We start from the raw sequence: 22,555 nt of genomic DNA on the forward strand, positions 1-22,555 counted from the left end.
ATCCAGGACAATTCCAAGGGACTTATGAGAAAGAATGCTATCCACATCAAGAGAAAGAATGGTTGGAGAAGAAATTCAGAAGAAAACATACAATTTATCACTTATTTCTATGGGTATAGGATTTGGGATTGGGGTTTTAAAAGATGACTCTATTAGTATAACCCAGTAGAATTGTTTGTCAGCTCTGGGAGGGGAGAGGGGAGAGGGGAGGGAGAGAACACGAATCATTTAACCATGAGGAAAAAAAATTTTTTATTAAAAAATAATAATAACACCTACTTCCCAGGATTATGATATGGGTAAGATGAGATAATATATATTATCTCCATCCACTGCACCATCTAGATGCCTCCAAAAGAATTAATTAAAGGGGCAGCTGGGTGGCTCAATGGACTGAGAGTCAGGCTTAGGACAGGAGGTCCTGGGCTCAAATCTGGCCTGAGATACTTCCTAGTTATGTGACCCTGGGCAAGTCACATAACCCCCATTGCCTAGCCCTTGCCACTCTTCTGCCTTGGAACCAATACTCAATATTAATCCTAAAATGGAAGGTCAGGGTTTAGAAAATAATAGAATTATTTAAAATGGGCAACTACTAAATCCCTTGTGGCCTGGCCCAACCCCAACTGAGCTCTTCCTTAGCCAGAAGGGCTCACTTTGCAAACACTAATGCACTGTGTAAATATAAGTGATGATTATTATCTAGCTAGGGCGAAAGGAGATGAATCTATGTGGCCTAAAAAGCTCTGAAAATGCTCAAGTGGGAGGCACTAGTCACGAATCTTTCATTTGGTGATGATCCAAGGGGCCAAACTTCAAAAGCCATCTGATCCATCCAACCCCCTCATTTTAAGGAAAAGAAACAAAAGAAAGCCTCACTCTCCAGCCTCTACCTGAAGGCCTCAAAGGAGAAGGCATTTACTTCCCCTCAAGCTGCTCATTTCAGAGATTACAACCCTGGGAGATAGGGGCTATCACTTTCACCATTTTGTTTGGACAGATCCAATTGTGAAAAAAGCTTTTCCTGACCTCAAACCTAATTTGGGCTCTCTGTAATCTCCCCCCATTGTTCCTAGTACTGCCTCCCGGGGCCCAACAGAATAAATCTAAGCCCTCCAACCCCAGAAGCCAGTGACTGTGAGTCTTCTCTACTCTCCAGCTCAACACCCTTTGTAATATCAAGAACCATCACCATCCTGGTAGCCATCCTCAGGCACTCTCCAGCTTATCCATGCCCTTCTTTGTACTGATCATTTAAGAGAGGTGACTCCAGAATCTTGGGGAACTACTAGCCTTGGGGCTCTCACCCTGACTGGCAAGAGTATTCCAAAGGAAATTCTGCCAGCCTTGCCCTCCCATGGGATCCCATCATACTGGCAAGTAATACAGATGGGGGGAAAAGGATGAAATATCACCAAATTATTCTGTCACCATCTAGATTTGGGTGCTTCAATTCCAATTCTGAAGCTTACATGTCATCGAATTTATATTTATGATGTTTCTGATATCCAGAATTTCCCATTTGCCACCCCCCCCCACCCTGCCCAGGAAAAAGACCACCTGTTCTTAGCACATCCAATGAACTCATAAAAATAACCATACAGATGTTTATGGACCAAAAGGGTCATAAGAATGACCAGAGATGGAGAAGACAAACTCATTCCAGAAGTCTTACGTACTTAACTGGCAGGCGCTCATATTCTGGATTCCTGACTCCAGGCAAGGGCAGAAGCCTTCATTTGGAGGGTAGACAGACCCATTGGCAAATAAGGTGTCAGGGGCCACAAATCGAAAAGTAGGAATGCCTTTGAACTCTCCTGATTTTTCATATTTAAAACTCAAAGACCTAGAGGGTTGGAAGAGAAAAATAACTCAAGAAAATATCATCTACAAGCAGGAACACTAAAAATATCAGTGAATCAATTAGCTCTCAAGAAACCAAAGGTAGGACCAGACTGGGAGGTCAAGAGGGGACATAGTTTCTCATCTTGGTTCTACCACAAATCTGATCTGACTTCAGACATTACTCTTCAAACAGATGTCTAAGAATCCCTCCTTTCATTGTACAGTTGGGGGATCACTGCATATCCTGCCAAATTCAGCTACCAATAGTTTGCTAAAATGCTTTTTCTCCCACTTAAGTTTTTATTTGTTGGTAAAAAAATTAATAGTTCAATGGTAGGGAAGGGAGGAGGGCTAAATATGGAAATGATGGTAATGTAAAGGCAAAAAGGTATCAACATTACTTTTTTTTTTTAATCCTGACCTTCTGTCTTAGAATATTATGTATTAGCTCCAAGGCAGAAGAGCAGTAAGGGCTAGGCAATTGGGGTTAAGTGACTTGCCCAGGGTCATACAGCCAGGAAATGTAGCTGCCCCAATACAACTTTTTAAAGTTATGGCAAAAAGACAAGAGCTTGATTGTATACACACACACACACACACACACACACACACACACACACACACACACATACACATCTGTTCAAATTTTTGTGCTTTGTCCCCATGGGACATGGGACCTCTTGCTATCAAATGAGGAAACTGGGACAAATTGGTTTCCAGAGTCCTTTTTTTCAGCTTGGTCATTGTGATTTTGTGTAATATAAGCTCAGATGGGATGAGGCAGCCCCAAGCAGGAGGTATGGATACGGCTACCCTGAGAGTGCTGTCATAACGCCTATCAAAACCCAATCATAAATAAGTCATTACCGGCAAGCCTCTGGGCTGTAGAACTGAAGGTTATAATCTGGAGTCATGAAAGGGGCCCACATCTGTCCAGATGTCCCATTAATCATATTGCACTGGTCTGAATTCCAGAAGTTTAACTAATAAACAAGAAACAACAACAAATTAACCAATTTCTTAATAACAAATTAAAGGGGAAAGGGAAGGGAGATTTACAAGCTTTAACTCCCTTCTGATGCTTATGGCAATTTTCAACATGTTTCATAGTTTCACAGAGTTATTGTTCAGTTACTCATGGGTAATTTTCAGGAGATGAGAATGTGAAATTAGCTAGACTAATCCAGAAATCAGTTCAGTAAACATTTATTAAGTAAACTAGATTAGAATCAAACCATGGCAGGGGCAGCTGGGTAGCTGAGTGGATTGAGAGCCAGGTCTAGAGACAGGAGGTCCTAGGTTCAAGTCTGGTCTCAGATACTTCCCAGATGAGTGACCCTGGGCAAGTCACTTGACCCCCATTGCCTAGCCCTTACCATTCTTCTGCCTTGGAACCAACACACAGTATTAATTCTAAGACAAAAGGTTAAAAGTTAAAAAAAAAAAAGAATCAAACCATGGGCAAGTCATTTAACCTTTACTTCCCCATCTGTGAAGTGGAGACAATAATACTTCCTCATTGGCATGCTATTTCCTTCCTCACATATGATACTCCTCCTGTCCCCATGTTTTTGCACTGGCTGTCCCCCATCCTCAAAATGTCCTCCTTTCTCATCTCCATCTCGTAGAATTCCTGGCTTCTCTCAAGGCTTGACTCAAATTCCTCCCTCTACATGAGGTCTTTCCTGATCTCATCAGTTATCAATGCCTTTCCCTAGAAGGTTATCATACATTCTATTTGAATATGCCTAGGACATGCCTATATATTCTCAAGTTTTCTCCCCTGTTAGAATATGAGGTTTTTGGTGGCAAACAAAACACTGCTCCATTTTTTCCTTTGGTATCCTGTGTGCTTGGCCCAGTGCCTGGCATATAGTAGGTGTGCTGAATTAAGGTACATGAATGTAATAAAATTTTACTGTGCCATAAGAAATGATGATGAACCTCGGAAGGCTTATATGAAGTGATGCAAAGAAGAGAGCAGAACCAGGAGAATAATTTCTACTATGTGAGCAATTTAGTAAAAATGAATAATCTTGAAATCATATATTTCCATTCTGATCCATGCAACAATCATTCATAATTCTAGAGGACTGATAATGAATGAAGGATGCTTCTCACCCCTTCATATAGAAGTGATCATTAAACCAAAAAATGAGATACACATTTTTTGAATATAGCCAACATAGGAATTTGTTTTGTTCAATGATGAATATTTGTTACAAGGGTTTGGGTTGGTTTTTTGGGAGGGAGAGAAAATAATTCTTCATTGAATCAATAATTTTTTTAAAAATACAGGTTGACATACCACAAAGAGATAATAAGGAAAAAGACTCATACAAGAATATTCATAGCTGCGCTCTTTGAGGTGGCAAAAAATTGGAAAATGAGGGAATGCCCTTCAATGGGGGAATGGCTGAAGAAATTGTGGTATCTGTTGGTGATGGAATACTACTGTGCTCAAAGGAATAACGAACTGGAGGGATTCCATGTGAACTGGAACGACCTCCAGGAACTGATGCAGTGTGAAATGAGCAGAACCAGGAGAACATTGTGCACAGAGACTGATACACTGTGGCACAATTGAATGTAATGGACTTCTCTACTAGCAGCAATGCAATGACCCAGGACAATTCTGAGGGACTGATGAGAAAGATGCTCTCCACCTGAGCGGAAAGAACTGTGGAAGCAGAAACACAGAAGAAAAACAACTGCCTGATCACATGGGTCGATGGGGATATGGCTGGGGATGTAGACTATAAATGATCACCCTGGTGTAAACATCAACAACATGGAAATAGGTTTTGATCAATGACACATGTAAAACCCAGTGGAATTGCATGTCACCAGTGGAGGGGGTGAGGGGAGAGGAGGGAGGGAACATGTAACCAGGGGAAAATGTTCTAAATTGACTAATTAAATAAAAATTTTTTAAAAATGGGTTGACTAACTATAAGCATTAACTGAAGTCATGTAGGAAAAGTGGCATTTAAGATCAGCTATTATTATCCTGCTTCTTACCTTGGTCTTGCCATTCCACCTGTCCACCAGATGGATTTTGCTGAAATCTTTGACCCCCGTAAATACATTGAACAATCCTGAATTGGAGTTGTTTAACTATAAATAATTGAAGAGAAACAAGTCAGTATCCTGGGGAAAGAACTCAATGAGTATGTGCTTTGTTCATTTCAATTCCAAAATATCAGTATGAACAAAATTAATGTATTCTGAGACAGAGAGAACATCAAAGACAGAGCACTCATACTTCCTTCCAAGAATCATATGATCAGATTTCCATCCTCCTTATAACAGATTTAAGGGAAAGGGGCAGCTAGGTAGCACATTGGATAGAGCAGGCTTAGAGTTCAAATTCAGCCTCAGACACTCACTAGCTGTGTAACCCTGAGCAAATACCTTAACTTGGTTTGCCTTAGTTTCCTCCTCTGGAAATAGGAGCTGGAGAAGGAAATGTCAAACTACTCCAGTATCTTTGCTATGTGACCCTGGGCAAGTCACTGAGCTTTGACTCAGTTTCCTCATCTATAAAATGAAGTAGATAAGGGAATAGCAAACCACTCCAGTTTCTTTGCCAAAAAAAAAACAACAAATGGGGTCAGGAAGAGTCAGACATGACAGAACAACAACAAAAAGTGTATAGACTAGCCTAGAGAGGTGGAAAGTTGGGGGGGATTCCAGCAGAGGCCAGATGATCACTGATTGAGTATGTTAGAAATGGGATTCCATCTGAGCATGGGTCAGACTCCATGGCCACAGGAATCTCAAATTCTGTAATTCTGAAATGTAAGCCTCTAGGCTTACAACTATGAGAATTTATTTTTCACATATTGTATTAATTCCTATATATTTGGGAAAATTTACTATATATTCCTGTGTCTGGAATCTGGGTTAGAGATACCATCTAGTTGGCTGCTTTTTGTTTTCTTTGCCCTTGGGAATCCCAAGAAATGTCTTCTTTTTCATAGAATTTGGTTAATGACTGAAGGAGACAAGAATCCTTTCCCCTTGATGTGCGTGACCTCTCCTAAGGTGGGGATGGGGAGGGGTGGATAAACTGATGGACTCTTGATTAGCTATCACCAATTAAAGATGTCTTGGGATGGTCAAGGGAGGGGCTGAATAATGAGCTTATCAAAATCTATTTATTACGCTGCCAGGCCCAGCTTGGGTCATCCCTGGTTCCCAGAGATCCACTGGGGACCTATTATTAGTTATGAAGCTGGCTAACCAATAAACCTGATATAATCAAAAAATGTATATTCTTGGGGGTACCTGAGTAGCTCAGTGGATGGAAAGCCAGGCCTACAGCTGGGTTCGAATCTGGCCTCAGACTCTTCCTAGTTGTGTGACCCTGGTCAAGTCACTTAATCCCTTACTGCTCTTCTGCCTTGGAACCAATACACAGTCTGGATTTTCAGACAGAAGGTAAGGGTTTTTAAAAAAAGTATATTCTTACCCCAAAATAAGTCCCTTGAGACAATTTTAATCTCAACACAACAAAGGGCTCAGAATAGCAAAAAGAGCCCTAGATTGCTGAGTCAGGAAAGTATAACCCCAATTCTTCTGCTGCTAACTTTCTATAGGATGTTGAACAATATAAAAATATAGCATAATGAATAATAGAAATTATAATAAATATACAATTTGGCATGTAATTAATATTATAGAATATAATAAATATAATTATACATTATAAGAAATATTAGAAAATATATAATATAAACTAAAACATCAATAAAATAACAGAGCCCTGAAAATAAGGAAAAACAAAAGTGTGGTCACAGACTTGGAGTTGGAGGAGACTTTGAAGATCATTTCACCCAAGATCTTGGTCTTACAAATGGAGAAACTGAGGCCCAAGGAAGGAATGTTCCCAGTCATACAAGCAGTGACAGAGGCAGGATTTGCAGCTCTTTGCACTGAATCATGCCCATGGCCCTCCTGAAGGGGAGGTAATGGACTCAAGACACAGAATAATACACATTTTGGATTCAGTCAATGGCAGAATTTGTCCTGTTTGACTCTGGACGTTCCCTACAAGAGTATTTTCTTTTTTCTTTTTTGTTATATGTGAGAAAGAAAATCTCATTTTCGTTTATTGAAAATAAATTCATTTTAAAATGCAGTTCCTTGGTTTAAGAGGGGAGAGCAGAGGAAGGAACAAGAAACCAAGGATGGGTCAGTACAAAGCTATCTGGGAACACACTGCTTCCAAGTTCTTGGCCTCAGGAAGATTTATAACAATCGATATTGAATAAGAAAATGAAGCCAAGAAGGAAAAAACCTAATAGCCACATTAGCCTAAGCCAAGAGATGAGGAAATGAGTCTTCCTCTTTCCATCAGGGAGGTTTCGGGGCAGGACTATGAATAGAGAACGTTCTATCAGCTCTCAAGACCATTGCTGGGTCAACTGGTTTTTCTGATTTTTTTTTAATCGTTTTTATAAAGGAATAATTCCTGGGCTGAAATAGCAAGAAAACCAACATCATGAGGCAGGAAGGTAGCACAGTGGATAGAATGCTGTGCCTGGAGTCGGGAAAACTCATCTTCCTGAGTTCAAAGCTAGTCTCAGACATTTACTAGCTGTGTGACCCTGGGCAAGTCACTACCCCAATTTGCCTCAGTTTCCTTATCTGTCAAATGAGCTGGAGAAGGACATAGCAAACCGCTCCAGGATCTTTGTCAAGAAAGCCCCAAAGGGGTCACATAGAATCCCACCTGAACAACAGCTTAAGGAGGGCAAGAAAGTGGTAAGAAAGCAAAAGCCATTCTATTTAACGGGTGTGGCCCCAAACACAAAAATAACAACATTTAATCAGGACTGGGCTATTTGCTTTCAAAGGCCAGTAATCGGGATTCGCGTGTGTATATATTCTGACACATTTTGACTCACCTGTGCAAATAAGCCAAACTTATCCTTGAATGGCATCAGGCCAGGGAAGTATTTATTCAGCAGATCAATGAGGGGATCCGAATAACCCCACATGATCTCCCCCACCGTGCGGTTCAGGAAGGCGCGCTGGCCGAACATGCTGAATGACAGGCTCATGAGCAACTTCATAGACATGGGTTTGTGCTCCATCATCACCGAGGACCCCTAGAGCAGAGTGAGTCGGGCCCCAAAGTCAGTGGGACAGCCTGGGTTGAGATCCCTCGCTACCGCCCATCCCCTCCCCAGTTCTGCCTCTGACACTTTGATTTGATTTGATTTCTTTAAAGCCTCACTTTCTGTCTTGGAATATATGCTAAGTATCAGTTCTAAGGCAGAAGAGCTAGGCCGCTCTCTAGCCACTGAACCGCCTGGCTGCCCCTCCACAAACACTTTAGAATGGACCCGGCACTGGGGGCAAAAATGAAGCCCTTCCAGCCCTCGGGGAACTCGCTGTCTAGCCAACGAGACAACACATACACCTGTCTGCAAATAAATAAGTTATAGATTAAATAATGGGCAAAGGGCGGAAGTGTGAGAAAGATCAGGAAGAGGCAGCATCTGAGCCAAGGCTTCAAGTCGAAGCGACAAGCTCGACTTAATGAAGAGCAGCATCCCTGCCAGAGTTTCCACCTGAATGCTTTAAAGCAAGCTATGAGTACTAAGGGGGGAGTTAAGGAAAGAGGGAAGCCCAGGCAAAGGGTACAGGCAGGGGCAAAGGCAGGACGACGAGGACAAATGTCTAATAAGCACCTAAAGGAGAGCAGCAGTCAGGTGCAGAAGGGTCTTAAACGCTAAGCAGAGGAGAAGTGCTGTTTTTGAGCCTGCAGAAAATAGAAAGCTATTGGAGATTCTTGAGCAGAGGAGTGACCTAGTCAGATTTGTGCTGTTTGATTGCCATCTTGATGATGGAGAAGGAGGAGGAGGAGAAGGGGAAGAAAGAGGAATAGGAGTAAGAAATGGAAAGGGGAAGGAGGAAGGGGAGGGGGAGGGAGGAGAGGAAAGGGAAGGAAAGGCTAAAGCTAGGAGTATGCTGGAGCTAACTTACATTGTCAAATTTCCAGTGTAAGAATTCAGACCTGAGAAATGGGGATCAATTCTCTTCACTTAAGAAAGGGGTGGAACCATGTTAAGAATTCACTATATTGGCACAGCGGTGGCTCAGTAGATAGAGAGCCAGGTCTGGAGATGGGAGGAACTGGTTCAAATATGGCCTCAGACATTTCCTAGCTTGACCCCCATTGCATAGCCCTTTCCACTCTTCTGCCTTGGAACCAATATTGATTCTAAGATGGAAGCTAAAGTTATTGAAAAAAGAAAATCTGGCCGCATGTACTGCCTAGTTGTGGGACTCTGGACAAGTCAGCTGCCTAACTTTTACTTAGAACCAATACACATTACTGATTCTAAGGCAGAAGGTAAGGTTTGGGGGTAGGGAGGGTGCAGAATGTTGGTGTGAGGAAGCCAATTATCCAAAACATTTACCAGCACAACCCTGGCTAAACCCCTTTATCTTGGTCTTCCCATCTGTCAAATGGGCACAGTACCTGACTCACCCTCCCTCTCTACTACCTAATTACTTGGGTGATGGTGAGATCATACTCCCTAAGGGATGTCATGAAGGTGAAATAAGATGAAGAGATGCAGACACCCTTCGAAAGAGTGAAAAGGGTCACACAAATGCAGAGCACCATTACCCTTGGTAACACAAACGACAATGACACTGATGCTTGCTCTGGCCTTTTCTTCCCAGTTCCAGTTCCTTTGAGAATTTCAAGTTGAAATAGAAGAACGCTTCCCCACAGCCTTTGCATTCTGACCTGACTTCCCACTTCCTGGCCCACCAGAGAATGAAGCCGTTTCCTCAAGATATCAGGAGTAAGGGGGCAGCTGAGTAGCTCAGTGGATTAAGAGTCAGGCCTAGAGACAGGAGGTCCTGGGTTCAAATCTGGCCTCAGACACTTCCCAGCTGGGTGACCCTGGGCAAGTCACTTAACCGCCATTGTCTAGTCCATACCTCTCTTCTGCCTTGGAGCCAATACACAGTAGTGAATCTAAGGTGGAAGGTGAGAGTTAAAAAAAATACAAGAGGAATAAGGTGTAAGAAGGCTGGAAAGGTAGAAGGACAAGATTATGACGGGGTTTAAAAGCCTAACCGGAAATTTTGAACTTGAGACTAGAGTTTACCAAGCTGGGGAGGGGGCAGGAGCTAAGATCAATTAGATCGATGTGTGAAGAATGGACCAGATGGAGCGAGGAGACGCTGGAGGTAAGGGGGAAACCAATTACTAACTACCGCAATAGTCCAGCTGTGGGGTGTGAGAGCCTGCATCACACTACCAGAGGAGAGAAGATGTTACCAAGGTAAAAAAGAAGAGAAGCCTTGGCAACTGCCCAGAGCTGGGGGATGAGAGAGCAAGAATTCAAAGATGGTACCTGCGACCTTGGATGGCTCAGAGGATGCTGGTGATACCTTTGACACTAACAAAGAACTTAGTACTGGGGAGAAAGTTAATGAGTTCAGTTTGTGGTATTTGAGTCCAAGACGTCAATAGGACATCCAGCTAGAAATGTCCAACTTCTAACTGGATTCGATCCGTGTTAGAAATGAAAGTCTAGAGGGAAGCAGGGTGGCTCAGTGGATTGAGAGCCAGGCCTAGAGGCAGAAGGTCCTGGGTTCAAATCTGGCCTCAAGCACTTCTTAGCTGTGTGACCCTGGAGAAGTCACTTAACCTCTATTGCCTAGCCCTTACCACTCTTCTGCCTTGGGACCAATACACAGTAGTGATTCTAAGGGGGAAGGTAAGGGTTTAAGGGAAAAAGAAGAAGGAGGAAGGAGAAGGAGGAGGAGGAAGAGGAGAAGAAGAAGAAGAAAGGAGGAAGGAGAAGAAGGGGAGGAGAAAAAAGGAGGAGAAGAAAAAGGAAAGGAAGAAGAGAAAGAAGGAGGAGAAGAACAAGAACGAGAACAAGAAGAGATGATCATGGAATCCATGGAGGAACACACTTAGAGAGTGGTGCCTGGATAAATATCCAGCAAAGGAGACTGAGAAGTGGTCAGACAGGTAAGGAGGAGAACCAGGTGAGAAGAGAATATCCAAGAGAAGAGAATATTCAACAGTGTCAAAGGTTTCAGAGAAGTCAAGAAGGATCATTTGATTGAGAAAAGGCTAGCAGGTACCTGGGAAGTGAGATTTGAACTCGGGTCGCTCCTAACCTCCTGTATCATCTAGCTCTCTGTGGCAGTAGGGCAGGAGAGGCAAGACTCACCAAGACCAAAACGTTTGGCATCACAATGTAATCCGTTTCTGAGCCATGGGACATGTGAGGCTGGAATTCAAAGGTCCGGTACTCCAAGAAGGACACCGTGTCATTGTCATGGAAAGTGATGTTTTGTTTCTGTCTGTATTCTCTGTGGAGACAAACGAAGGGGACTCGGTAAGCGCCCCATCTGTCAGCATCTCACCACATCCTTCTCTCCCATTTGCTGTCCAGTCAAGTCTTCTAGGTCAGGCTAGAGCAGGGCCAGACACGACCCACAGGAGTCTCCTGATTAAACTCTCTGCTTTAAAGGTCTCCCTCCATTAAATTATGAGGTCCTTGAGAGCAGAGACTGTCTGTCTCTCTTTGCTCCATACATTCCCAGGCTTTGGCAAGCTTCATAGATAAAATACTTTTGACGCTGAATTCCATTCTCATTTGCTCTAACCGCAGCTCACCTCCCCGAGTCATTCCCATCTCTCCTGCTTTAACAAAAACCCAGAATTTAGCCTGCAGTGTCCAGGCCAGTCCTGTCCAAACACATTCCTAAATTTTTTGTATAGAGATTTACGGTATCAGATGTCCTTGGCAAAATTCCCCATGTAACTGAGAAGGGCTAACATTCCCTGGGTCCTGTCCAGGGCCAACTAATTCCCTGGCATGGGCATAATCACTCGACTCAATCTCTCTACTTAGGGTAGTTAATGGCTCAAAGTCTGCCTCTTCCAGGAAGCCTTCCATGAAAAACTTTCAACACTACTACTTCAGAAAAAAAAAAAGACAAGGGCAGCTAAGTAGTACAGTGGATACCATGCCAGGCCTGAATTGGGGTGGTCCTGGGTTCAAAAACACCTCAGACACTTCCTATCTCAGATTCATGTTTAAATGCACAAAATAAAATATATAGCATAACAAAAAAAAACTAAATATTAGTGGAAATAAAAATGCAATAAAGTTGACAAATGCCTGAAATCTATCCATGGTACCCTGGGTGGGGAAGAGGAAGGAAAAGGGGAAAAAGGATGTCAAGTTATAAATCCCTTAGTATGTAGAGTTCCTGGCAAGGAAGTCTATTGATCAATGCAGGACAGTACCAGTTCTTCAGTGTCTAAGCTTTCGTTTTTCTTGATTCAAAGATATTTTCTTTTCCCAATTACATGTAATAATAGTTTTCAACATGTTTTATAATATATAAATTATTGTTATTGTAAATTGTATATATTAAATAATTATAAATTATTATAAAATAAGAGCCAAACTATCTCCCCCCTCCCTTCGCTCTTAATTCTAGCATTTTCTCTCTTTTAATTATTTCCTGTTATTTTTAAATATTTCCTATAGTTGTTTGTATATTGTCTATTATAAACAAGCTCCTTGAGGGCAGAGACTGTCTTTTGCTTCTTTTTATATCGTAGGTATTTAGTTCAGTGCCTGGCATATAGTAAGGCACTTAATAAATACTGATTTAGGGGGCAGCTGGGTGGCTCAGTGGATGGAGAATCAGGCCTAGAGACAGGAGGTCCTAGGTTCAAATCTGGCCTCAGACACTTCCTAGCTGTGGGACCCTGGGCAAGTCACTTAACCCCTATTGCCTAGCCTTTACCACTATTCTGCCTTGGAACCAATTCACTATATTGATTCCAAGATGGAAGATAAGGGTTTAAAAAAAAATAAATGCTGATTTATTGATTATAAAGTTATTGAATACTCCTACCCTGAATTAGCCATGCACCTGCTAGCGAACCCTCAGGCTCCCTCGACCTTCTTGGTGCATAATTAGACATCTGTTACCCTAAAAACTATGATTCTACTTCCCAGCTGTGTGACCCTAGGCAAGTCACTTGACCCCCATTGCCTAGCCCTTACCACTCTTCTGCCTTGGAGCCAATGCATAGTGTTGACTCCAAGACAGAAGGTAAGGGTTTAAAAAAAAAAAACTACAATTCTCAAGAGCCACTGACTTCCTGTCACATGTTACATGCTAATGTAGACAAGAGAATAAATAAGGAGGTCTTCCGTGGCTACCTCTCTTTGATTCCTGGGTCAACACTTTGGTGGAGCGAGCTGTTTGAACAGGTAGATTAGCCATGGGCATGTGGTTTTATTTTGTTACTTCTAGTGATAATTAATTAATCTTACAAAATATAATATCTTAAATTAATGTAGATTCATTTTAATTGTTACATTGGTCATTTCAGTAAATTGTCCAGTTAATGCCTACCATGTGCAACATGTTATTCCTAAATCGTCACTCTATTCCATCAAAGTAACTGACTCCCTTAAAGCATCCTCAGTCCCCTCCTTAGCTTATAGAGTGGCAATTCCTGCCTCATGTTGAAAAAGTCTCAGGCAATTGCTTCTGCCCCTGATTTCACTGGCCTTTGAGACCAAGCATTGGTACCAAAGCATTAATAAGTTTTTCTATACGTTTTTCTGTTCCACTTGGCCCCTAGTAAAATAGAAGGAAAAAAAATGCGGTGGAAACAGTGTCAAATTTGGAGTCAGAAGACCTGGGTTTGACACTTCCTAGCTGTGTGACCCTGGGCAAGTCACTTAACCCCCATTGCCTAGCCCTTACAGCCAGTACATAGTATCGATTTCAAGACGGAAGGTAAAGGTTTAAAAAAAAAAAAAGAAGACCTGGCTTTGAATCCTTCTTTTGTCACCTACTACCTGCAGAACTTCAAACAAGTTACTTTATCTCCTTTGTCTCCTCCTCCTCATCCATAAAATGAAGGGTCTGGACTGGTTGGTTTCAAACCAGTTCAGATCAGAATTTAGAGTTAGAAGAATAGTTCAACCTTCCCATTTTGCCTTTAAAAAAACACTTTTTCCATTTATAGAGGCTGCTGGTGGCCCAGAAGATAGAGATTAAGCAGTGGATTCAGAAAGATCCAAGTTTAAATTCAGCCTCACTAGCTATGTGACCCTGGGCAAGTCATTTCTCAGCCTGCCTCAGTTTCCTCATCTTTAAAGCCAAGGACTCACAGATTCTGGGATCCCTTCCAGCTCTAAATCAATGACCCTGAGACATCCTGTAAGCAGTTCCAGGACATAAAAGGAGTCATTATAGCAGAGCAGGAAGAGCCCCAGGCAAGGTGGGAGGAGGATAACGATGAAGTTGGGCAGATCATTCCCCTTCTTCATTTCAAGACTAAGGAGCTGGGATAGGTAGCTTCCATGGGTCCTTCCTCAGGGATCACTGGACCTAGAGATGACCTCAGACACCTCACCAGCTGTATGACCCTGAGCAAGTCACCTCACCTCCGCCTGCCTCAGTTTCTCTGGGTATAAAATGGAGATAAGAACACCCTCTAGTCCCAGGGTTGTTGTGAGGACCAAATGAGAATATTTGTAAAATGTTTAGCACGATTCCTGGCACGCAGTAAGCATTATATAAATGTTAGGTGTTATTATTTTCATTACTCATAATAATAACAGCACCTACTGCCAAGGGTTAGGGGGGATCAAATGAGATAATAATTATAAAACACTTAGCTCAGTGCCTGGCACGTAATAAGTGCTAAATAAATGTTAACTATTATTATTATCATTATTATTATCTGTAAAATGAGGATCATAATAGCAACTCCCTTCCCAGGGCTGGGGTGAAGATCCAATGAGATAATAACTGTAAGACGCTTAGCTCAGTGCCTGGCACATGGCAGATGCTCCATAAATGTTAGCTGTTGTTATTATTACTCCAGCCCCAACGGTCTGGGCTCTAGGATGACTTCTGAATCAGCCTGTGTGTTACCTTGTTGCTAGGCTGCATTGCTCCCCACTTACTCTACCAGCTCCTTGAGGGCAGGGGCCGTGTCTGCCTCCCTTTGGCACCGCCACCTTAGCCCAGAGCCTGCCACAGTGTAGTAGGTTTAATGAAATTAATTTAGTAAAGAACTTAGTAAAATGCTTGTTAACGCAACCTTGCTCCCGTGTTCAGTTCAGTCCTTTTTTTCCAATGGTGCCCGACTTTGTGACTTTCGTTGAGGTTTCCTTGGCAAAGATACCAGAGTGATTTACCCTTTCCTTCTCCAGCTCATTTTACAGATGGGGAAACCAAGGCAAATAGAGTGAAATGACTTGCCCAGGGTCGCCCAGCTAGAACATATCGGGGGTCACATTTGAACCCAGGACCCTCCTGTCCCTAGTCCAGGCTGCCCCCTTTCACTGATCTTTAGGGTCCCCTTCTCTCTGGCACTGCTCCTCTTCTCCAGCTGCCCCAGGCCAGTCCCGAGCATCCCCCTGCCGGACGGGGCCCAGCTCTCCTTCGTACCTGTACACGTAAGGCCCCCGCTCTTCGACTCTGGGCTTCTCCCCCTTGAGGACTTCGTCCGGGTTGAGGACGTTGAACAAGTGAACAGATAAGTAAAAGGGAATGGGGATCTCCTTCCACATTTCGAAGGACAGGCTGCTGGGGTTAATCCTGACATTCTGTGGAGGGAAGAACGTATGATGAATAAAAGCGAACAAATAGAAGCTTTGAGCCTCAATTCGGCTTCTCTTATTCCTGTCTCCATCCATAACAAATTCCTTTCAGGACAGCCGCCTGGGTCCCAGATCTCTGTCCTCCGACCTCCGAGGCAAAACTGGAAGATGCTGGCGGCTCCCTGGGTACCGTGTGGGCAGGGCCAGAGAGGATAACGGAGCCTCCTGGAAGTCTGCTTCACAAGGGCACCTCGTTTTACAGATGAGGAAACTGAGTCTCCAAGAGGTTAAGTGACTCCTCCAAGGTCACTAGTCTATAGGTTCAATGGGAGGAGTAGAAGCAGACATACCAAGGATCTCAAGAAGAGAGGAGAAAACACATCTCCCTCCTTTTTTTTTTAAATTAAACCCTTATCTTCCATCTTAGAATAAATACTGTGTATTGGCTCCGAGACAGAAGAGCAGTAAGGGCTAGACAATGGGGGTCAAGTGACTTGTCCAGGGTCACCCTGCTAGGATGTGTCTGAAGCCAGATTTGAACCAGGACCTCCGTCTCTAGACCTGGCTCTCCATCCACTGAGCTACCCAGCTGCCCCCTCCCTCCCTTTTTTATAAGGGAAGTGGGAAGGAGAATTATAGGAACAGAATTGTTCAGATGCTGTCAGCTTCGAGCAATAAACTGGGGAGTTTTGCCTGACAGCTTTTCCACCCTCTCTTTAGTCTTTGTTATAGGAGATGTTGTTGTTTAGTTGTTTCAGTCATGCCTGACTCTCTGCGACCCCCTGTGGGGTTTTCTTGGCAAAGATGCCAGAATGGTTAGCCATTTCCTTTTCCAGCTCATTTTACAAGGGAGGAAACTGAGGCAAAACAGGATTAATTTTCTTGGCAAAGATACTGGAGTGGTTTGCCATGTTCTTCTCCAGCTCATTTGATAGATGAGGAAACTGAGTGTTACATGATTTGCCCCAAGCCACACAGCTACTTTGCCATTTCCTTCTCTAGCTCATTTTATAGTTGATAAAACTGAGGCAAACAGGGTTAAGTGACTTGCCCAGGGTCATACAGCTTGGAAGTATATGCCTCTTCATGACCCCATTTGAGATCTTTTTAGCAAAGATAACATGAAAGTTTGCCATTTCCTTCTTCAGCTCACTGAACAGCTGAGGAAACTCAGGCAAAAAGGTTCAAGTGACTTGTCCAAGGGTACACAGCTAGGAAATTTCTGAAGTTGGATTTGAACTCAGATCTGCCTGACTCCAGACCCAGTGCTCCATCCATTGTGCCAGCTGGCTGCCCATTGTAGAAGATAGATCTCTGGGGAAAGGGGGCAGAACAGGGAGAAGGAAGAACTTGGAAAAGAAGGTAATATAAAAATTGGATGTGATTAATAATTTTTTTTTAACCCTTCCTTTCTCTCTTAGTATCAAAGAATAGAAAGGAAGGGCCGGGCAATCAGGATTAAGGGACTTTCCCAAGGCCTCTCAGCTAGGAAGAATCTAATACTAGATTTGAACTCAGGACTTCCTGATTCTAGGTCTGGTGCTCTATCCACCTGGCTACCCATTGTAGAAGATAGATATCTGAGGAAACAGGGCAGAGCAGGGAGAGGGAAGAAGTTGGACATGAAGGTAATAGAAAAATCAGACAGGGATCAATAACTTTTTTTAAAGAGATTGAGAAGGCAGCTGGGTGGCTCAGTGGATTGAGAGCCAAGGATGGGAGATCCTGGGTTCCAATCTGGCCTCAGACACTTCCTAGCTGGGTGACCCTGGGCAAGTCACTTGACCCCCATTGCGTAGCCCTTACCACTCTTCTGCCTTGGAACCAATACCCAGTATTGACTCCAAGATGGAAGGTAAAGGTTTAAAAAAAAAAAAGAAATGGAGCCATGCCAGAAGCGGTTCTTGCCATCCAGATGAAGAGCTCTTCCTCCTTCTCTTTGGCTTCAAGTACTGCTTTTATGTTTTATTTTACATACGCATGTATATATACATATACACACGCACATGCATATACAGCCATGTACATACACATGTACATGTGTGTGTGAACATATATGGAATGTATATAATATGGAGGAACATATATAATATCCTTTTTTAAAATAACCCTTCCTTTCTGTCTTAGAATCAATACAGTGTCTTGGTTCCAAGGTAGGAGAACAGTGAGGGCTAGGCAATGGGGGTCACTCAGCTAGGAAGTGTCAGACTAGACTTGAACCCCAGGACCTCACATGTCTCAGCCTGGTTCTCCACCCACTGAGCCACCCGGCTGCCCCCTAAAATATACATTTTTTTTAAAGAGTAAAAATGTAGGAAAAATGTTGATGGAGGCACAAGGACTTGTGTTCAAATTCTACCTCTGCTGTTTACCTGTGACCCTGGGTACATCACGTAGCGTCCTTGGGCCAGTTTCCTTAATGGGCAGCTGCCCCGGGCGCTCCATGAGCACAGCATCAAGAATGGGATTTGGGGGTGGCGGGTGGGGTGCTCTGGAGGAGCTGCGGTAGGTCTGAGCCCACTTTGCCAAGAACCAAAGTGGTAGGGAGGGCCGTCTCGCCCGGGCCCCCAGGGGGTGGGAGGAATGTTGGTGCTTGCTTCTCTTTGAAGCAATTCTCTCCCTTGGACGAGCCAAAAAGCGAGAACCACCCGAGGAGGTCGGCCTCGATGGCCTCCCAGATGGGGCCAGTTTCACATGGAGGGTTCCGTGAATCACGCCACGCTTGCCAACAAATGGGAGCGGAGCAAAAGCAGGCCGAGGCGAGGGAACGGCTTTCCCAGGGTCGGCCGTCTCCGCGGGTTTCCACTTCCAGCCCAGTTAACAAGTCAGATTCAATCCTTTCGCATCTGTGCAGCCAGGCATGCAAGCTCAGGCCGCGGGCACGGGCACGTCGAGGCAGCTGCAGCCGCCTTACCTGGCCGCCACCAGCACCCCGTCTCCCAAGCAGCCAGGGAGACAATCTGCCCATCTCATGCCCTCCAGGCTGAGTCTGCTCAGTTTTGTTGGTCTTTTCGGTGGCGACAGAGCATAAGAAAGTGAAGGGGCCAAATCTGGCCTCGGACACTTCCCAGTGCTGTGACCCTGGCCGAGCCACTGCGCTCCCATGGCCTAGCCCTGACTGCTCGTCTGCCTTGGAACAGCTACGCAGCACTGACTCTAGGATGGATGATGAGGGCTCTTTTTCAACAAACAAATGATTTTTCTTAAAGAAAGTAACAGGGTACCAAGTTCGGATGAATGAGTGTGATGGAATATTATTTGGGCTCTAAGAAATGATAAAGGGGACTGTTTCAGGAAAACCTGGGGAGCCTTGTCACAAGGACAATTTCTACAATGACTTTACAAGATAAAAAAATTCTGCCTGATGGGGCAGCCACATAGTGGTTCACACAGTGAACAGAGAATCCAGAAGTCCTGGGTTCAAATCTACACCTAGGGATAATAGTCCCTTCTTTGGATAATATATCTCCCTTCTTTATTTCTTTACCTGAGAAGGTGAAATGGTACAGAGGACTTGGACTCACGGGACCTGGATTCAAATCTCTCCCACTTACTGATCTCTAGGACCCTCCCTAAGTCACTCATTCTGTCTTGGCCGTGGTTCCCTCGTCTCTAAACCTTAGAAGGGTCTTCCAGATTAAAATCTATGAGCTCACAGGTAGCCAGATTCTTTATTGGGTGATTGCCTTGAACTCTTACAAGATGCAAAAAGATGGAACAGTGAAAAGAATCCTGTTTCTGAAGGTACAAAACTTGATTTCAAAACCAACTGTGTAGAGGCAGCTAGGTAGTCCAGTGGATAGGAAGTCAAGTGTGAGTAAAGTCAGGAGGTCCTGGGTTCAAATCTGGCCTAGACACTTCCTAGCTGTGTGATCCTGGGCAAGTCACTTGACCCCAACGGTCTAGCCCTTACTGCTCTTCTGCCTTAGAATCAATACTTAGTATTGGTTTTTAGGACAGAAGGTAAAGGTTTAAAAAAAAAAAAAAGCTCACTACTTATGAAACCTTAAGCAACTCTCTTAATGTCACACAAACTGTTGGTATCAAATGCAAATTAAATGGATCTTTGCTGGCCACATATTGCCTTAGAAAACCACAAATTAAACAGTATCTACTTTGTTTCTTATTTATCTTGTTTAAAATGCATTTACATGTTCATTTGCTTCTGGACACAATTTGGCAGTTTGAATTCTTGATTAAGTGGCCTCTGAGCCTCAATTTTCTCATCTGCAAAATGGGATTAACAATCCCTACAGCATTTAGAGTTGTCGTGGAGATCATAATGAATGAAAAGCTCTCTGTAATCCCCAGAGCTAGAAAAATGCCAGCTAGTATTTCTTGACAAGTTGTCAAGGACAGAGGCAAAGCAGCATCATAATCCTAAACGCTATCAAAGTTGAAATAACTGGCAGTCATTTCCATTCAACTCAAGCATTCATTAAGTACCTACTATATACCCAGTGTTAGGCTAAGGGCTGAAGAAAATAGGGTGACAGCCCTTGACCTCAAGCAGCTTAAGACTGGGGTGGCAGGGGAGGCTGAATAATAATATTAAAAATCCAGTACATGTTGTCATTGTTCAAGTATGTCCAACTCTTCGTGAGCTGTGAAACCTACCCTCCATAGTGTTGTTTTTGGCAAAGATACTGGAGTGATTTGCCATTTCTTTCTCCAGTGGATTAAGACAAACAGGGTAAAGTGAGTTACCCAGGGTCATACAGTTGGGAAGTATCAGGGGTGAGATTTGAACTCAAGTCTTCCTGACTCCAGGACCTGAGACCAAAATCAGATATGATCAAAATTATCCACTCTCTCCTCTCCTCTTTGGATCCTGATTCTGAGCTCCATCATCTCGAAATAGCTCTTGACATCCCAACTCTGTACCCTCTTTTCCCAGAGGGTTTTCAGGCTATAGACAGAAAAGGGCAAGAAGCTCTTGGTGACTTTTTTTGATCATATCTTCTGTCTTAGAGTCAATACTGGGCATCAGTTCCAAGGCAGAAGGGCAGTAAGGGCCAGGCAGCTGGGGTTAAGTGACTTGCCCACAATCATCCAGCTACGAAGTGTCTGAGGCCACATTTGAACCCAAGACCTCCCATCTCTGTCCTGGCTCTCTGTCCACTGTGCCCCCAGATGCCCGCTCAGTGACTTTTTTAGAGCAGGACAAGGTCAAGTGAGAAGAAGCGAGTTGGCTCTAGAGGATTCAATCATCAGGTCGTGTCCATTTGGCTTCGTACTCTCACTCCTAATCTCTGGGGACTAGAAGGAAAGGTGAAGAGCCAAAGGAGCCTGTCTTGATTATTGGAAGGGAATGCTGATATGATGCACCAGGGAAAACGCCAAGGGCACATGTGCTTCCTCATTGGAGGAATAGGAGCTTGGATCTCATTATCTGGAACACCTACAGCCTCCTGTATCCTTTGCCTCCAAACAATAGGCTTTTCCTGGCATTCACTGAGTGCATCTGATCCAGACACTGACCAGAAAGTTTTTTGGGTTCCAATTAAGTTTTTTCTTACTGGAAAGTGGGTTTTGCAGCCAAAAAATAACAGCAACAACAAAAAGACCCAGAAGCATCCAGTTGTTGTATGCCAGAAATCTTGTAAATGGGCCAGAATTCCCTCTAGAGATTCCCACTTTCCCAGGTAAAGGTCAGCAGAAATATAACTAGGATGGGGCGGCTGGACTATTGCCCTAGGACTCTTGCATTCAGAGAGCACTGGGAGCTTGTTGGTTTAAAAAAATGAAAGATTCCTCATTTTGCTCTCTCCTACTTATAGGCATTTGAGAAAATTGGCCTATTTGCTTAAAACAGATAGTCCCAACATCGCCAACCATTGACAGTTTGCAGATTTCACCTGCCAGCTGAATGAGATCACTTATTTTGGGAACCTCTTGGACCTCCAGGTCACTTTCTTTGAGCTCTCCTATGGATCTGGGACTGGAGTCAGGAAGGCCCAGTTCAAATCTGATCTCAGACCTGTGTGATTCTGGGCAAGTCACTTACCCCTCTTTGCCTCAGTTTCCTCATCTGTAAAATGAACTGGAGAAGTAAATGGCAAAGCACTCCAGTATCTTTGTCGAGAAAACCCCATGGACAGTACTAGAGTGTTATGGTGCATGGGGTCATAAAGAATCTGAGACAACTGAAGAGCAGCAACAATAATAACATAATATAAAACCTGGAAAGCATTCAGAAGAAAGAAAGGCAAGAAGGATAGTAAAGAGTCTTCCGTCTATGCCCTACGAGGACTAGTTGAAGGAACTGGTGATGTTTAACCTAAAGAGAGGACTCTGGGAAAGTGGAAGGGAAAGGAACAATTATGTAACACCTATTAAATACCAGGCTCTCTGCTAAGCATTTTACAAATATAATCTCACTTGATCCTCACAAGAACCCTGAGGGGTGGGTGTGATTGTTATCCCCATTTTACAGCTGAGGAAACTGAAGCAGACAGCAGTTAAATGACTTGTCCAGGGTCCCACCACCAATAAGTGTCTGAGGCTGGACTTGAACTCTGGAACCTCTTGCTCTCTCCCCACATATGGTGCTCTAGCCACTGGCCCACCTGGCTGTCTAAAAACAGGAGGGTGATCTTCAAGTACTTGACCAGCTGTCATATGGCACCACCCTAACTATCCAATTCCTTCTCCTTCAATAGAAACTTGGGGAAGGCGTCCCACCCAAGCCTCTTGTTCCCATGGTGCCCACCTCCCCATGCACCTTTAATGCCCTCCATTATCCTTTTCATCCATCCTTCAAAGGCCAGCTCAAATGGCATCTCCTCCAGGAAGCCTTCTTTGAACCCTCCTCTTTACCCCAACAGTCCATCCAGTGGATACAGTGGGCACAAACTAACCCCACCTCATCTTCCTCACTGGTCGAATTTCATCAAATCACTTCCTGCTCCAGGACCAGGAGTTTCCTCATCCCTAGAGTGAGAAAGTGGAAGACACTTCTAGTTCTAGCTCAGCTCTAGCCCCATCAGACGGGCTCTGGGGCTCTCCCTGGAGGGACCCGAATGTCTCTCATCTGGCACCCACATACACACATCCAAAGAAGCCAGTCAACCAGC

The 22,555-nt window shown here is 43.8% G+C and overlaps 1 protein-coding gene across 5 annotated transcripts in view; it reads right to left on the bottom strand.

Moving 5' to 3' along the window:
* Positions 1–22,555, bottom strand: part of SCARB1 (scavenger receptor class B member 1) — a 98,523-nt gene that overhangs the window by 29,009 nt on the left and 46,959 nt on the right. For all 5 annotated transcript variants that reach the window (XM_056821900.1, XM_007489636.3, XM_007489637.3 and 2 more), the window contains exons 2-7: positions 15,328–15,485; positions 11,061–11,202; positions 7,758–7,961; positions 4,867–4,962; positions 2,713–2,828; positions 1,680–1,846 (exon numbers count right to left, since the gene is read on the bottom strand). In XM_056821900.1, coding sequence (XP_056677878.1) covers positions 1,680–1,846; positions 2,713–2,828; positions 4,867–4,962; positions 7,758–7,961; positions 11,061–11,202; positions 15,328–15,485 — 883 coding nt within the window. The remainder of the gene's footprint in view (positions 1–1,679; positions 1,847–2,712; positions 2,829–4,866; positions 4,963–7,757; positions 7,962–11,060; positions 11,203–15,327; positions 15,486–22,555) is intronic.

The sequence above is a fragment of the Monodelphis domestica genome, chromosome 3 (assembly GCF_027887165.1).
Source record: "Monodelphis domestica isolate mMonDom1 chromosome 3, mMonDom1.pri, whole genome shotgun sequence".
Taxonomy (NCBI): domain Eukaryota; kingdom Metazoa; phylum Chordata; class Mammalia; order Didelphimorphia; family Didelphidae; genus Monodelphis; species Monodelphis domestica.